At 37.4% G+C, this 17,555-nt stretch overlaps 1 protein-coding gene and 1 pseudogene across 1 annotated transcript; both read right to left on the minus strand.

Moving 5' to 3' along the window:
• Nucleotides 1-217: 217 nt before the first annotated feature.
• On the minus strand, nt 218-8,070 carry LOC129749480 (odorant receptor Or2-like; annotated as a pseudogene).
• Nucleotides 8,071-12,327: 4,257 nt separating this feature from the next.
• LOC129749930 (odorant receptor Or2-like) lies at nt 12,328-13,762 on the minus strand. Its single transcript, XM_055745062.1, has 5 exons — nt 13,547-13,762; nt 13,401-13,484; nt 12,830-13,345; nt 12,555-12,764; nt 12,328-12,490 (listed from the first exon to the last, which is right to left on the minus strand). The coding sequence occupies exons 1-5, from the start codon at nt 13,760-13,762 to the stop codon at nt 12,389-12,391; spliced, it is 1,128 nt and encodes a 375-aa protein (XP_055601037.1). The 3' UTR covers nt 12,328-12,388.
• Nucleotides 13,763-17,555: the final 3,793 nt, after the last annotated feature.

Raw genomic sequence — 17,555 nt, forward strand, 5'->3', positions numbered from 1 at the left:
GTACCACAAATTTCAACTATTTTTGGAAGGTGTAGCAAAGCACACCGGGTCAGCTAGTATAATATAAAATAGATCAGTATGGAATGTGAAATGTGACAACAGGTTCGTTTATATTATTCATCCACCCTTATTCATTATCGTTCAAATTAACTAAATCAACGTTAGGAATGGTTCTTCTTGGGTGGTTTTTCCAATTTCCGTCATCGGTTTAAGGTTTCTAATTGCTGTATACACGTCTCAATAACGTAAAGTAGGAGTATGATGCATTGAGCAGGGATTGAAACATTTCCAGAGTCATCGGGTAGATGTTGCCCACTGTAATCTTGATAAAAAACACATTTGTTAAACAATGCTATCCAAATTTGAAATGATTTAAATTACCTGTAAAGGCTTCTGAGCACGCAAAATAATCAACAGAAGTTTTCTACGAACAGAAGGATGCAGCTCAACCCAATAGCCGCTGTAAGCTGCCTCTGCAATCGCAACACTTTCTTCACGAATTTCATTTCCATGCCAGTAGAATGCAAATATTTGCGATATAATCATGAAAATGTAAGCTGCCACGATGATGAACTGCGCCATGTGTTCGATCTTTCAAAAGAAAAAAAAAACGAGTTCAGGAATGGAATTGAGGAGATTTTTAAAGATTACTCACAATGTTGAATAGAAACAATAGAGCACATAGCATAAGTCCAAACGAGAGGAATTCCACCAGGCATATGTAGGTTACCATCGAATTCATCTCCCTAACGTAGATAATGGCTCGTTCATGTTCTTCGATGATTTGTGAAATAATAACTTCATTTCTACTGCTGCTTGACTCGAGCACTCCATCAGTTCCTTTGAATAGCTTCAGGCGCTGTTGGACTAATTTTATCTGAATCAAGCCAAAAAGTGTACAAGTTGCGAAAAAGCTGGTGAATGGAATGTACATGCAGCATCCGGGAAACGTCAAAAGCACTTGCAGCACATATAGGATTTCGTACTGGGGAGACGAAAAATTGTCCACACCGGGAATGAGCATGCCATAGGGCAGACCACCCTGCTCGGTGAACAAAGGATAGACCACAAAGCAGGCGCTGATGAATGCCCCCAGCACCAAATTGGCTATTGACATCATTCGGGCCCGTTTGGTAAACAGTTGCAGTAGGCTCTGGATGGTTTCGTCTTCAATTTTCTGCAACCAATAACAATGAATTTTATTTTAAAGCTCTCATTAATACCGAAAATCAAGACTTACTTCAATTTCGGTGTACACTACGGCGATATTCAGCAGAAAGCTTTCGTATTTTTCGTGGTTGTACACCAATATAAGAGTCCTCAGCTGTAAATTAAAATTTGATACTTAAAAGCGATTCAAAATGTTGTTCTACTTACCACTGCATTAAAGTACAGCACCGCAAAATAGGCATTAATGATAACTTCATCAATGTTGCCCCAGGCCCGGTACAAATCAGCGAACATAAAAATGTTCATTACGGTCACCGGAACGATACTTGTGTACCGCATGAAATCATGCTTGAGGATGAAGGACCAGAATCGCCACACACGGGCATTGATGGAAATCATCGGACAGGCAAGGATTCGATCAGCGGCGAACGACATCTTCGAGCGGAATGAAATTGAGTTATTAATCTTCGATTTTATCCTTTAAGTAGTCAAACCCTGGCCTGTTCACACCTTCAATTACCAAATCATCACCTTCCGATTCGTAGACCGGGGGGCGTGCCGGTGAAATAGTTTAATGATAGATACCAAACACTGGAAGCCATAATTGGAACCACTTGATGGCATTCGTAGCGCGATGTTGAATACTTGGTAGAAAATTTCTTGCACCGTTAAGGATAACTATCAATTTCCAAATCTCCAGTCTGGGAATGGTTCAACAAATAAGTGTTCCAAATTCAATATGACCTATTCTAAGCACCCCTCAACTGGAGAACCGATTTTCATTTTTCATTATTCAAAAACAATTTGAAGACCAAAAAAAAGAAAAGAAATCGAGAAAAATGCGAAGAAGTTTCTTAGCCCAAAACAACACGCGAAGTTTGCTGAACAATTACACTTGTAGCTTGTAGCAACAGTGTTTATCAACTTTGCACTTCCCAAATTGCATTTTCCCAAACCTATCATAAACTGCGAGAGATAGAAAGAAACTCATCTGGAAAAAGGCAAAATATTCGTGTGGAAGTTTTTCCGCGCGTTGCTTGTCGAGAATAAATTATAAACTTCCTGTTTCATTTTGCTGCTGATTAATTTTCCCCACACGGAAACTAGTTTCCATCCTTTGTTTGAGAAAGCGAACTGCACATTTTGATTGCTTTTCAGAAATTCAGTTAGAAATGAATGTTCAGCAGCAAGTTCAAGCTGCGGATCTGACATTGAACATGGCAGACTTTCAGCAAACGCGCAGTATCTGCTTAGGACATTTTACAAGAATTAGTCCTTTCGGATGAAGGAGACAGAACTTATGCGGGCAAAAATTGTGCCAACCCACATGCTGCTGCATACTCAATTTCGCTAAATAGAGTGACAAAGCAATAAATCTGTCACGAGAGCAAGCTACCTAACTTACTACCTACTTCTTCGTTGAAAATGCCAGCAGACAACAAATGAAACTGAACGAATAGAAGCCAGCAGCACCCGTTTTGCTTGAGAGGAAAAATACCGAGCATAACTTTTACCATGCTCACTTAAAAGCTGCCAAATGCCATACGTGACTTGACAGTTTTCCCTCTCTGTGCATACAATCATCCTGAGGGTGGCTGAGAAGATGCTAAGATGCGTTGTTACCTCGAGCTTTGCATACATACATGAATGTATGTATGTCTGGTTGTGCCGGAAAATCTACCGTACCCACGCGATGATTGGATCGGAAATTATATCGAACGTGGAAAGTAATTTTCCAATACAGTTTCAACGTTATCAATGTAAACCAGTTCGATGTTGGATTTTAAAAGTTTCTTTGATATTTTCTTGAAAAAAGTTTAAAATTAATTTAGCATTTCCAGAGGGAGTATTTTGGTATTGTATATTAATCTAGTGGAAAACAAGGTTAATAATCTTCCTCAATGTTTTTTACTTTATATTGCAGAATTTTTAGTATTTTTTACTAATCTAACTTATATGACCGTCTCATTTTAAATTTTCGTCGAAACAAAGATCGAGGTATTTAATTTGTGACACTTGTTCAATCTGATTGTCATTTTTGATAACATTAATGTTCGAGAGTGTCCTCTCAGTGAAAAAATCATCAATTTAGTTTGCTGTAGATTCATAGATAAATGATTTATGGAAAAAATATTGGAAGAAAACTTCGATATCATGTTTTATTCCAGCCTTCAAATCATTCATATTTTCAGTGACTTAAAGCAACCTTGCGTCGTCTGCATACATTTGAAGTTTTCCATTTAGGGGCGATTGGCAGATATCGTTTATATAAATATTGAACAAAAGTGGCCCGAGAACGAAACCTAGAGGAACGCTTACTTGATTATTCTCGGTGAATTAGAGTTAGACCCTAGGTTAACTAATTGAGTTCTGTTGGATAGGTATGATTCCATAAACGATAGTTAGATCGATTCAAAACCCATGTCATTCAATTTTTTTTTATAAAATTTGATGATGTACATAAACAGTCAAATACTTTACTGAGATCCATGAACAAACTTTTTTTTTTTATCATCAAGGTTCGTTTTTATATTATTCATGAGGTTTAAGATAGGGTGAAGATAGGGTCTTGGATTAGGAATAAAGCCAAATTGGTTTTTATTTATTATTTGCTTATTTACGTAAAATTCTTGAATTTAGCTTAGCTTGATTGACTACTCACATCCACCTTAAATCGTCGAATCCAAAATGCTTTTCAACTTTAAACGCTGGTTGATTTTTCTAAGCATTTTTTCAGTTTTGTATTGTAAGGAAGGCTTAATGGAACAGTTGAAAGAACAATAAAATATAGCATTTTAAACCCCACGATCTCTGGCGTGGCTCAGTAGAGCAAATTCCACATCGCCAATGCTTGCTACTCCGTGATTGACCGAGGCCATCAATTTTGCTCAGATGTCAAATAAATGGTACTTGGGATTAGTAGCTCATTTTCAATGGACAAAACTGATACTCTCTCTTTGAAACGTCAATAAAGACGCTAGCCACGTCCTAGTAGTCAAAAGATAGGTAGGAAAAATAAAGAAAATGATGAAAGAAAGAAATTTATGCTTTAGGATCGAGGTCACCTCTGCATCCTAGCACAAAAAAATAAATGTTTGGGAGTGTTTGGGTTCAGGGCAAAAAACTCGGTTCTACCGTTGAGTCGCACGTGATGTCCAGCTAGCTTTGATGTCTCTTCCAACGGCACCGGTTCAATGACCTCGGTGGTCGAGTTCAACATACGGTTGCATGCACGAAGTTCTTTTTTTCAAAGAAATAACGCATGATCTGGATAATTATAACACAATTTATTGCACTTATTAAACACTAACATTGTTCTAGCAAGTTAGAACTTTATTGTAACTAGCTTGAACATTTATTAAACTTAGACTAATTTTAAGAGATTGAATTTCGCCCGCTGGTATGGTCATCGGCATGGTGATCTTGCTGGCCCCGTATCACTCAGTCACTCGCCGATGGGATGACATAAGGTAGTGGAATTTCGGTCTCACTGATGGGAACGTGGTGTGAAATATTTCCATTGCTAGCAACGATGGTCATACCATGAAATCCTTAACAGGGAGTATGCGTTCAAATGGATATGATCTGGATACACCTTTGACAAGTGTATGGATCTGATGGTGCATCTTTTGAACCTAATGTCTTACTTAGTTCTTTGTAAGATTACTTAACTATATTGTATAACATTTTAATGTGTTTTAATAGAACTGAATCAAAGCAATCGAAAGATTCCTTTTAATTCAACCACGGTAAATGATAAGTTCATATACCAGTATTTCGATAGCAACTTACTACCTTCTTCAGTGAACGTTTTCGATTGATGAATGAGTATCGTTTCCCTCCCTTATATTGTTCGGGTTAGGTAGCAAAAACCTCCGAATGCTCGGCAGTTGTGCCGTTGTCTGTTTTTTTGGGTCTACCTACCCTATTCTGGGTGTTTTCTGGTAGTGCTAAATTATTTTCTACCCGTTTTTGGGCATAGTCAGGTAAATTATTGTATTTCTTTTTACCTAAGAATTTGAACAACCAAGTGTGCCCTGGTCCGGTGTCTCCGTTTAAGTGATGAACTGATTTTTCATTGAAGATTTCAATACTTTCAGCAACATCCAATTTAAGCGAATTACTATTCAAAGACCGGATCAGCGAGACATTTCCTCGATCAATAGAGTGACCAGATTCACACATGTGTAAAGCTACTGCAGATCTAGGATTCTGTGAAGGAAGAATTTTCTTCTTTGAGTCAGATCTAGCAATAGCCATGTGTTCCTCGAATCTATCAATCAACTTCCTTTTGGTTTGTCCAATGTACACCTTATCACAGTCGGAACAACTGATTTTGTACACACCAGATCTATGAAAGAGCTCCACTGGATCTTTTGTCGATCCTAAGATGGATTTCATTTGATTATTAGAGCTACTAGAACACTAGTTCAATATCAAACTTTGTCAACTTGTGTCGTAATTCGACTGCGTTGATACTGTTGAACTCCATGTACCTTCGTTGAAACTCCTTCTGAATAGGAGTTAAAGTAGTGAAAGATTTCCGTTGAAGCAATCTTTCTTTTTTCCTTATAATGGCTTGAATGGATCTACTTTGGTATCCATTTTTATTAGCCGTTTGGAAAATATATTGAAGTTTCTTTTCTCTTCCTTCCGTTGGTTGGGGAATGGAGTTCATCCGATGGATCATGTGGTGGAACGCCGCCATCTTATGCTGGAACGAGTGGTTCGAGGTGCTCGGTATTACCCTCATGGTGTTTGTCGGCTTTCTGTAGATTTCGAATTGGAATAAGCCATCATCTCTCCTTACCAGGACATCCCGAAAAGGTAATTTCCTGTCTTCTTCTATTTCGCAAGTGAATTTAATATTCTTATGCAAACCGTTTATGGATGTTAGAAGTTCTTCTAGAAAATCTTTGTTTACTACACAAAAAATGTCATCAACGTATCTCCACCATTTTTCGGGTAATAAATCTTGATTTTCAAGAGTCTCCTCCAAATGAGTCATAAACAGTTCACACAAGAATGGAGACATAGGATTTCCCATTGGTGCCCCCTTTGTTTTCTATAGAACAAATCTCTAAATTTAAAGAAGGTTTGTCCCATACACAAGTCCACAAATTTCTTGTAGTTTCTAACTTTGAGTTTCCAAGTGTTCCCATTGAGTTGTTGAAGCAACCAATCTTCTAACAGATTAGAAGCTTCTTTAACGGGAACACTTGGAAACAAAGCTTGTTACCGTTCATATTTATGGAGTCTTGAGTTTGTGCTCGTTTCCCACTATACTTAGGGTAGACTTATCTTGATAATATTTGAATACACACAACATTCAGACAAACCCCTCACCACACACAATTTGACATACAACCGCAAAGCTGGTCTAATCATTGGTTAATGTTTTATGGCAAACCATGGAAAAGTGAGAAGAAAACCGGAAAATGAAAGGCAAGATGAATTGGAGGGAAAAGACGTCCCATAATTGATCGATCACCAGTGTTCGATCTATTTGTCGGTTGGCTTCGGAACAGTAGAGTTCAAGGCGTTAAATCCTTGAACTTATCGTGTTGGTGATTTAAGATCATTTTACCGAACGAAGGTTTCAAAGAGGATCAGGTGAGCTTGCGAATGTAGAAGAAGCATCTAAGGTAGCTGGGGCTAATATAAAATGATTCCCCCCAGGGCCCGAAACTGTCAGCTAGTTTCCCATCTTGAAACGTGCCATTGTCAGTAGCCACTTCGCCACTTTTTCAGTGGGCGCGCTCACTCCTGATATTATCTCCCTCATCTCATTCCCTGGTTTGTGAATCTTCGGTAAACCTTTGATTCTAGGGACGATTGGGGCAGACACTTTCAGGGCGCCCGGCGCAAACCCTAAGATCGTGTTCCCGTTAAAGAAGCTTCTAATCTGTTAGAAGATTGGTTGCTTCAACAACTCAATGGGAGCACTTGGAAACTCAAAGTTAGAAACTACAAGAAATTTGTGGATTTGTGTATGGGACAAACCTTCTTTAAATTTAGAGATTTGTTCTATAGAAAAACAAAGGGGGCACCAATGGGAAATCCTCTGTCTCCATTCTTGTGTGAACTGTTTATGGCTCATTTGGAGGAGACTCTTGAAAATCAAGATTTATTACCCGAAAAATGGTGGAGATACGTTGATGACATTTTTTGTGTAGTAAACAAAGATTTTCTAGAAGAACTTCTAACATCCATAAACGGTTTGCATAAGAATATTAAATTCACTTGCGAAATAGAAGAAGACAGGAAATTACCTTTTCTGGATGTCCTGGTAAGGAGAGATGATGGCCTATTCCAATTCGAAATCTACAGAAAGCCGACAAACACCATGAGGGTAATACCGAGCACCTCGAACCACTCGTTCCAGCATAAGATGGCGGCGTTCCACCACATGATCCATCGGATGAACTCCATTCCCCTATCAACGGAAGGAAGAGAAAAGGAATTTCAATATATTTTCCAAACGGCTAATAAAAATGGATACCAAAGTAGATCCATTCAAGCCATTATAAGGAAAAAAGAAAGATTGCTTCAACGGAAATCTTTCACTACTTTAACTCCTATTCAGAAGGAGTTTCAACGAAGGTACATGGAGTTCAACAGTATCAACGCAGTCGAATTACGACACAAGTTGACAAAGTTTGATATTGAACTAGTGTTCTAGTAGCTCTAATAATCAAATGAAATCCATCTTAGGATCGACAAAAGATCCAGTGGAGCTCTTTCATAGATCTGGTGTGTACAAAATCAGTTGTTCCGACTGTGATAAGGTGTACATTGGACAAACCAAAAGGAAGTTGATTGATAGATTCGAGGAACACATGGCTATTGCTAGATCTGACTCAAAGAAGAAAATTCTTCCTTCACAGAATCCTAGATCTGCAGTAGCTTTACACATGTGTGAATCTGGTCACTCTATTGATCGAGGAAATGTCTCGCTGATCCGGTCTTTGAAAAGTAATTCGTTTAAATTGGATGTTGCTGAAAGCATTGAAATCTTCAATGAAAAATCAGTTCATCTCTTAAACGGAGACACCGGACCAGGGCACACTTGGTTGTTCAAATTCTTAGGTAAAAAGAAATACAATAATTTACCTGACTATGCCCAAAAACGGGTAGAAAATAATTTAGCACAACCAGAAAACACCCAGAATAGGGTAGGTACACCCAAAAAACAGACAACGGCACAACTGCCAATCATAAGCCATATTTTACATCCCTCAAAATCCTCTGTATTAACAATGTTCTAAAACTCGTCTCAAAAATAGGGCGAAACTTTTAATTCAGTTTAATTTATCGTACTTTGTTTATCCCTTGAACATCTGCTCCTAAACGTCCTCCGGAATGGCAGTAGTTTCCTTGTTTCGATAGTATTTTGGGAGTAATCTAGCTTTATCTCGCATTTTAATTTTTCTTATTCAAGTGTCACAAAAAATACAGCCGAAAAAAATACTCTTGTCCTACACAGGCAAAGGCTATCAAGTCCTCTATTTTCGCTAAATTTTTATAACAAGTTTAACAACAATGTTGGTATGTAATTGTTCACTAAATGTTTAGAACTTGATTTGTAGACAGCTATAACTTTCGAAACTTTGAGTAAATCAGGAAACATTCCAGCATAAATCGTGTGATTCTTGAATTTAGTGCATTTTGTTAGATGGAAAGATTTATATTTCTGCTAGAATCGAGGTGAAATTCCATCAACTCCTGAAGCGGAATAACGTTTCAAATTTTGATGTGTTTGCTTACATTTTCAGTAGATACATTTGAAAATGAGAACTTGATATGGCCAATTTAAGCCAAGAATTGGCGCACTCCAGTTAAACGCACGGATGTTGGTTCAATGCATGTTATGATTTTTTTTAAGTTGTACAAAGTCCAGGAAAAAAAAAGTTTTCAAACCCTTTCGCTTCTCTTAACTTAGAAAATATGTGAAATTTGAAAGCTCAAATGTTAAAGTTATCATGTGCCGTTTCGTTGCCTGGAAATGGTTCATTAAAAAGCACATCAATTTCAAATTTGTCAAAGCCACATAAGACGCATAAATGTTGCTAAACAGCATATTTTGAACTATTAATGTTCGTATAGCGTCGAAACTAGTTCAAAGAGAGAAAATGAATTCTCCTTGGTACCATTACTAAAGGGCGAAGTTATAATGTTACTTTCGGTTACTCGGGGTGTGTGACAAGGGACCTCCTGTTAGAATTTGAAACCGTTTAAAGCTGTTTGTAAATTCTTTGACTCTTTCAAAATGTTTTCGAGTGAATTTATGAATACTTGAATTTAGAAAACAATCGATAGAGATAATAAAGAAATCAAGAATGCGATTATGAACTTGAAATATTTAGACTGGCTTGAAGAAATCTACATCGAAATTTCTGCATTATAAATACTGTTTAATACCAGACTTTCTTTTTAGACGCTTCCGAAAAGTACTGGCGAACGACTGTATTCTTGCGAACGTCGCACATGCACCTCGATAAAAGCTTTCCGAATATTTTTTCCCCGACAGTTTCAAAAGGAGCGATGCCTTGTTTTACCTCATGCGAGAGTGTGTTCGTGGGTATGAAAGTTTTTTAAGCTCCGTGACAGTTTTGGGAAAATCTTCGTGACAGTTTTCAAAGTGTTGAATTTCGCATGACAGTACTACTTACTCCGTCCGACTGTAGCCGAGATTCGCTCGGGCCGAGTTAATTTCGAACATACGTATGATTTTCCTTTTGCCTGAAGCTACTGCGGGTGGTGATCACCCCAATCACCTTCCCCTTCCCTTTTCGCCTAAACTACACCGGCACCACACATCGCGTTAAGCCTAGGTCGTATGCTGCTGCTCGGTTTGAACAGATGGCCCGTTCGATCTATTCACGACAGTCGGTATGGGCACGACAGTCACCCGTGACAGTCCTGCCCAAAACTGTCATGCCCTGCAGCCGACAGTTAGGATAAAATTATTTTCGAAACAGGAGGCATGAAGGGATGAAGCGCTATCTGGCGACAGAGAAGGAAGTATTACTCTGTGATTTTTTTTGGTCCTGATTTTTCAGGATTTGAACAAATTTTCAAGCACCGTTTTTAAAAACTCTCGAATGGTCCTGATTTTAAAAAATGTTCTTAAAATATCCTAAAATTTTCAAAAAAAAAAACTCAATAACGATCGAATTTGTAGTAAAGTTATGATAACATCGAACTAATCCGCAATAAGAAAGGCGAACCCATTTAACCGATGGTTACCTTCGGGGTGGGAAATCTAGTCAATCATATCTTAGAGGTTGAGGTCAGATACATTTATCCTAGTTGCAAAAAGAAAAAAAAAATCAAATTATGTTTATCTCTTTTCCATCCAAACTTCGCACCAGCCTTTCAAGTTATTCGAAAGAATCATGTCTGAAGTCTCTCAAATCCACATTCAATTTTTATTTCCATAATAAATACATGAAATTTAACATAAAATTTGTTGCGCTTGACTTCATCTGAAAACTTCTTTAAAAGACATTTTTGCCATTATTCCTCCATTTTGGATACAAGCTGTGTATTATCTTCTTTTATGCATGAAAGAGCTTTGAAAAATAGTCTAGAAAACCTCATATTTTTATATAAGCCGATTTGGTTTGAATTTACAGATTCTAACAAGAAAAAACTTGTCTTAAATCGTCATAAAATCCATTAATGGGAGAATTGGAAAGCCAAATATTGTTTGTTACATTTTAATGTAACAAACAATATTTGGCTTTCCAATTCTCCCATTAATGCGTTTTAACGCATCAGAGCTTTTTTTCAGAATTTTATTTCCTACCAATAAAAAAAATCATTTTCGTTATTTTTTTGTGTATCTCTAACCAACACATCTCTTAAATTTTAATATTGTTTGGACAACTGTTGGCTTTTTGGATTAAGTTTTACTCAACTAAAATAACTCAACTGTCAACTAGTATATAAAAGTGGTGGTGATACGTATTGAGTATAATATGGCACAAAATAAATAAATATTACTTTTCTTAACTGTTGGTTTGCAAAATTTTGAGGCGAAATTGAGCAGTTTTTATATTCAAGGTGAATAAATTTGAGTTTGATTCGAAAATGAAATATTGTCGTATCGTATAATTTTTTTATCATTTATTTAGTTTCTAAAATTGTCATGGTGCAAGAATTGGAATATAAAAAAATCTTCAGAACTGGCATCTCTGAATGCGAATTTCTAGAATAAGTGCTTCCATTTTGTCCGCTAGAGGATGCTGATGCTGTCGCCTTTTTGGAGGGAACGACTGTGGTAAATATTGGATAAGTATATTTTGTAAGAGGGTAGATTCAACTCAATCTGTTTCTGTCACTTCATAGTGGTTGACCTGTGCTGAACAAAAGGCTAATAAATCAAGTAAGAAACATGATGATTAATCGCTTCATGAAATATATTTAAAATTTATATTCTAATATTCGGATATCTCGAACATTTTCTGATCCAGAAATTTGAACGAAATTCTACTTTTCTTTTTCAACTTAGAGATTTATTGAGGTTTATACCTTAATATTATCAATAAACAAAGCATAACTGTAAGCATAATCATCGTTCGTCGTGGAATGCATTTCAAGATGCTACTTTATTTTTGCATGACTGCACACACAGACACACACAAAAACCTACAAACATATTCTGTTGATTTCCATGGAAAGTGCGCAAAACTTGTCTCCGTGCTGGGAGGGAATAAATTGGTTCTTCGAAAGAGCAAAGGATGAGCACGTTTGGTTCGTATTTTCATCAGAATTATGTGTATATCTTGGTCCTGCTGGAGGAGTGAGGCTGGGATTAAAACAGGACTTCTCAGGCGGGTGGTCTTTTGCTTAGAAGAACGAAAATTCTTTCACGACTCGCCTTTTCTTCGCAATATAAAGTAGAGCGGGTTTAAATTTAATTTTTCATGAACTATCTTGAAATATTTTTAACATGTGGAAGCCAATAAATAGGCAATTTTTCATAAAAAAACAGTGCTGTTGTTCGGGGCATTAAGATAAACTTGTCCACTAAAACAGATAAAACTACGGAGCATAATTAAAGTGCAATGCAGCATAGAATGTGCTTATTGTTTTTCAAGCTTTCTTCAAGTGATAGTACAGCAAAGTTTCGTTGTCCTTTTGTCTCCTCCACGAGAAGACTCGAGTTTTTGTGGCTTCAATTTGCTCGGCTTATCTTAGGGCTTCCATGTTTTTAATTATAAACTCGCCTCAGCAGGGTGAAATACGAATAGGACGCATTCAGCAGCGATTGGAACATTTCCAAAGTCATTGGATAAACATTTCCCACTGTGATCTGGAAGAAGGAATTAGGTTAATGCGAGTCAAGTGCGGCAATCTCGGCGCCAGCAGCGATTTACTTCCAAGGGCCGCTGAGCCCGGCCAATCAGTAGCAGAAATTTCTTCTTATTCGATTCGTCCAGCTCCATCCAGGGACTGCTGAAGGCGGCATCGGCCAGGGCCATACTTTCGACCCGAACTTCATTTGCATGCCAATAGAAGGCAAATATTTGCGAAATTATCATGAATATGTATGCGGCCACTATTACTATCTGTGCTTGATTTTCGATCTGAAAAGAAACCGAATCAATCAAATATTCCCCAGCTAGGTGAAATGTGTATCTATGTAGCTTACGATATTTAACAGAAACAGCAAGGCGCACAGCATCAAACCAAAGGAAAGAAACTCAATCAAACAGATATAAGTCACCAGGGAGTTGAGTTCGTAAACATAAGTTATGATGCGCTTATGATCTTCGATAAACTTTGTGATTCGCTCGGTGATGGCTTTAGTGTCACCCTCTTTGATGTCCTCTCCAAACGTTCTCAGTTGGCGTTGCAGCGTCTGAATTTGAACCATACCGAACAAAGTAGCCGAGGCGAAAAAACTTGTGAACGGAATATACATGCAGCAGCCAGGAAAAGTCAGGACTACTTGGATGACGTATAGCATTTCGTACAGGGGTGACGCAAAGTTGTTTATACCAGGGATGAACATGCCATACGGTAGCTCACGTTGGCTGGCAAACATCGGATAAACCACATAGCAGGTGCTAATAATTGCCCCCAGGGCTAGGTTCGAAATGGACAGCATTCGACCTCGTTTAGTGTAAACGGTAAGAAGCTTTTCAATGACAGGATCCCGAATCAACTACAATTTATGTTTTAATTTTTAATTTGTCAAATAAACCAGTTAAACGACTTACCGATATTTCATGATAGGTTGTAGCAATTCTTTCTAGAAACCCTTCGTAAGTTTGGCGATTATGAACCAATATCAGCGTTCTCAGCTGCAAAAAAAAATCTATTGTAACAAAGTAGGCCCCACAATCCGATGCAATTCTCAGATTACCACAGCATTAAAAAACAGCACGGCAAAGTAGGCATTGATAATCAGCTCGTCGATTTTCCCCCAGGCCCGATACATGTCGGCAAACATAAAAACGTTCATCACACTCACCGGGATGATGCTGATGTAGCGCATGTAATCATGCTTGAAGACGAACGACCAGAAGCGCCAAACCCCCACGTTGACCGAGATAATAGGACACTGGAGTGCGTTAGACATTTTTAAGAATTTAGAGGATTTAAAAGGTCACTTGAAAAATGCTCCTCCGCCAAAGAAATGATGCAATTGTTTGAACAAATCTCAAAATTTCCATTTTATATCTGTGAGCAATTCGCCGGCATTGCATTTTTCATGAGCGATGTTGTTCACACCATTTACCTATCAAAGGCAGTTTTCGCCTATCCCAATGTTAATTGGTGTTGACGGTTAATCGATATGATGCAAAGTTTGTCAGTTTAATTTCCCACACTTGCTTCATTTGAGGAAAATTATCTTGAGAACTCTAACATATGGTGTATTTTTACTGGGCCTGGAGGACCGAAAATACAAATTATTCAAAACATAGTTTAGAACCAAGTTGCTAATATAAATAATAGCGTTGTGATTGTTAGGAATTTTCGTTGGCGATTTTCAATTATTTTCTAATACAACATATCTTCTTTTTCTTCTTCTTCTAACACATACATGGCCAATATTTGTATGCATCCTGGAAAATGATAAATTTGCGTTCTTCATCTTTCATTTCAGCATAGTATCTGATACATAGAACACGCTTTGCAGATACTTCTACGGCCAGGCCAATCATGCGATGACAACGCAAAAGTACAGGAACAAGTGAGGAATGAAGCGTGGAGTTTCCTGCCAATCGCTTCATGTGATTATAATTAAAATTCATGAGTACCTACTTAGAATTTTTCTTCAAAGGCTGCCCTGAGTCCATCATTCTACCCATCAAATCCAAAAATCTTCTAATTTGTGATGTGAGCCTACTTGGTTAAAGAATTCTAATGAATCAAAGCAATTGAGATATTCCCATTCATTCAACCATCAGCAATACGGTGAATGTTTGTTGATTTCCAGCAAAAATTTGATTGCTGGACGTTTCCAGCATTTTTTTTTTGCTGGAAATTGAGGCAAAAATTTACAATGTACACAGTAATTTGTGTACACTGTGTACACAGTAAATTTTTGCCTTTTCCCTTTTTTTGCTGGAAAATTTTGCTAGTTCTTGTCCCGTTGACAAAACATCAAACTTTAATGCTTAATCAGCAATCCAGATTGCTGGAAACCAGCTATTTGTTCCAAAACAATCGGCTGTAATTAGTATCAAAGGTAGGGGAGAGTGGGGTATCGTGGGCCATGGGGAAACGTGGGCCACTTTTAATATCTCAGATGTGTGTTGAGATAAAAATCTCAAACCAATTGTCATCGTCGTCGCTTTGCGTGAGCATATATTCCTATATGTTGTTGACTGAAATACGCATCATATGCTTCTTTCATTTATCAAGCTAAAAAAAGTTAGAAAAATTTACTTACATAATAAAAAAACACCCGCTAATTTCATCGATGGGGAACCTAAAGTGCATAACAAAAACTAGCTCATACGCTTGTGAACTTAGTTTTTTCATGATCTTTCACATGGAAAAGGAATTTTTGATGAAACATCAATAAGTCACACAAACGCAACCAATTTGCAAATCATAGCTTGTGGGGAATCGTGAGCCACATATCTTGAATCACCTATATTTTTATGTTTTTATCCATATTCAGAGCTTAAAATACTTTTTCGCTTTCTGCAAAGTTTTCTTACGCCGAATGAAGAGTTATGAAAAATATTTTGTTCATCCCATATCCACAGCTCTCTTTTTTATTTCATCATCTGAAATTGCTTTAAAATATCGAAATGAAATAGGAAATCACAGTTTTGGGTCAACTCATAAACTTTGCATGTTATTTGGTCAATTTGGATTTGGTGGCCCACGATTCCCCACCAATTTTCAAAATCCAAAAATTATTGCTTTTTTTTAACAGTCAGAGTTTGGGGAAAATAACTTATTAAAAATTAAAAAAAAATACCTTATGATACCTTAAAAATGTAGAAAACCATACCATTTTTTATTTTCATTTTATCTTTTATAATAAAGAAGTTATGGAACAACGAAAAAAAAAAAGCCCATGATTCCCCACTCTTCCATACAAATTACAGAATTCGGGGCTCTCAATGAGTTTGTGTATTTTTTGCTCAGCTTTTCAGTGGTTTGTTGGTAAACAAACTTCATGAGTTCCGCATAGTTGCATAGCCTACATAGCCAAAATGGCTGAATCGGGAATTCGATATTCGGTTACACCTCCTGATACACACCTTGCCTGAAACATAAACACTTCCTGTCATCCACTTTTTTTTTGTTTTGTTTCGATTCAAGTCGTTTTGACATTTTTATGTCGTTCGCGACTTATATCAACGATGTAGTTGGTGGACAGTCACTGAAAAACTTATTCGGTACAACTGTGATCGATGTTTACTCTAGGGCTCGAACTCACGGACATCGGCTCAGGAAGCAACTGACTTGCTAACTGAGGTTTATCACAAACTTGCCTGTCGTCCACTGTATTTTAAGTCTCGCACTAAATTTCGTACGAAAACTTTAAATATTTTTAAGTGAAGTAGGCGATGGCTTCTAGGCAGCGCACGTGTTTTTATTTGGCTCCGTCGCGGTGAAAATTTAATTTTTAAAGATTTTAGTAGTTTGTCATTGTGGAATTGTGAATTTTTCTTGGGATTAGTGAATAAAGCATAGTGATCAATAGTTGCATGCTTTTTGTATGTGCTCGACTCGATTCTCCGTTGATTTCACCCACCTCCAGCAATTGACATCTTTGAATGAACCGCTAGAAGAGGAAACACACTTCCTTCTTCAACAATTGATGAGCTCGTTCCATGATCCTTCTTATTCATTTATTCTGAGCTGATGTTACAATCCGGGAGTTTCTAGCTGAGAATTCATAAAATTTGAAAGTTCTCAAATGCCGTTATTAAAGAGACGTGAGGTTATCTTCTGCATTTGTAAAGCGCGCAGGGGAGTTTTTTTTCTATTGCAACCATCTTTTTCATCTGAAGAAGTACAATTTCGGAAACATCTTCGTGTTTAATTTATAATGATGTGTTGAAATTGTTATTATGTGTATGTTTGTTAGTAAAATTGAGAATCACTGATATGAATTTAAAATTTGATTAGCGAATTTTGTTCCAAACTTCATCCAGCCACACAAATGTAACACACATCAAACACAATGCGAAACAATAGCTAAGATAGAAAAATCACTTCAGGAGTTTAACAGCCTGGGTGAACAATTGTGAACAATAGGGCTAGGTAGAAAATCGAACTGATGTGTTCGATCGTTCTCGAGCTGATCGGTCTATTCGACTGCAGCTCTCAGGAAGACCACATCGTGGCTTGCAATCTCGCGTGCTAAGTAGAAGCAATATAGTCACTTGTAGAAATATAATTTTGACTTTTCCTAAGTTTCGCGTTCTATATTCTACCCAAATTGTTGGGAACCGATTGATTCGAATACCCCGAAAGTCATAGTCCCGGTTAACGCGTGTGATCTTGGATCAATCTGAGATCTTGACAAAGACGTTTTGACAAAGTGCTTCAAGGGCTCTGCATCCGATTGACCAAAGTGTTGATTTTCACGTACAGTGTATAAAACAAGTGGCTAGAAGAGAAGTTAGATGCGCATAAGAATTTGCATGAAATCGTCGTACAAATAATAGGATTCCTAAAATTATGTTGCCTCTTGGAACCTGACAGTTTGTTGATATGCTAGTTTTATAAAGCATGTTCCAGGTTAAAATTTACGATGTTCACCAAAGTTTTCTTTGCTAAAGGTAGGTTTGAATTGTTCGGGTTACTGTGTCATCATGGATGTTGGTTTAAAGTCACAAACTGTTAATTGATTATTTCGATATTCAAAATTTTCTCCTGCAAAATCTTTTGAAAGAGTTAAT

Source organism: Uranotaenia lowii, chromosome 2 (assembly GCF_029784155.1).
Source record: "Uranotaenia lowii strain MFRU-FL chromosome 2, ASM2978415v1, whole genome shotgun sequence".
Taxonomy (NCBI): Eukaryota; Metazoa; Arthropoda; class Insecta; order Diptera; family Culicidae; genus Uranotaenia; species Uranotaenia lowii.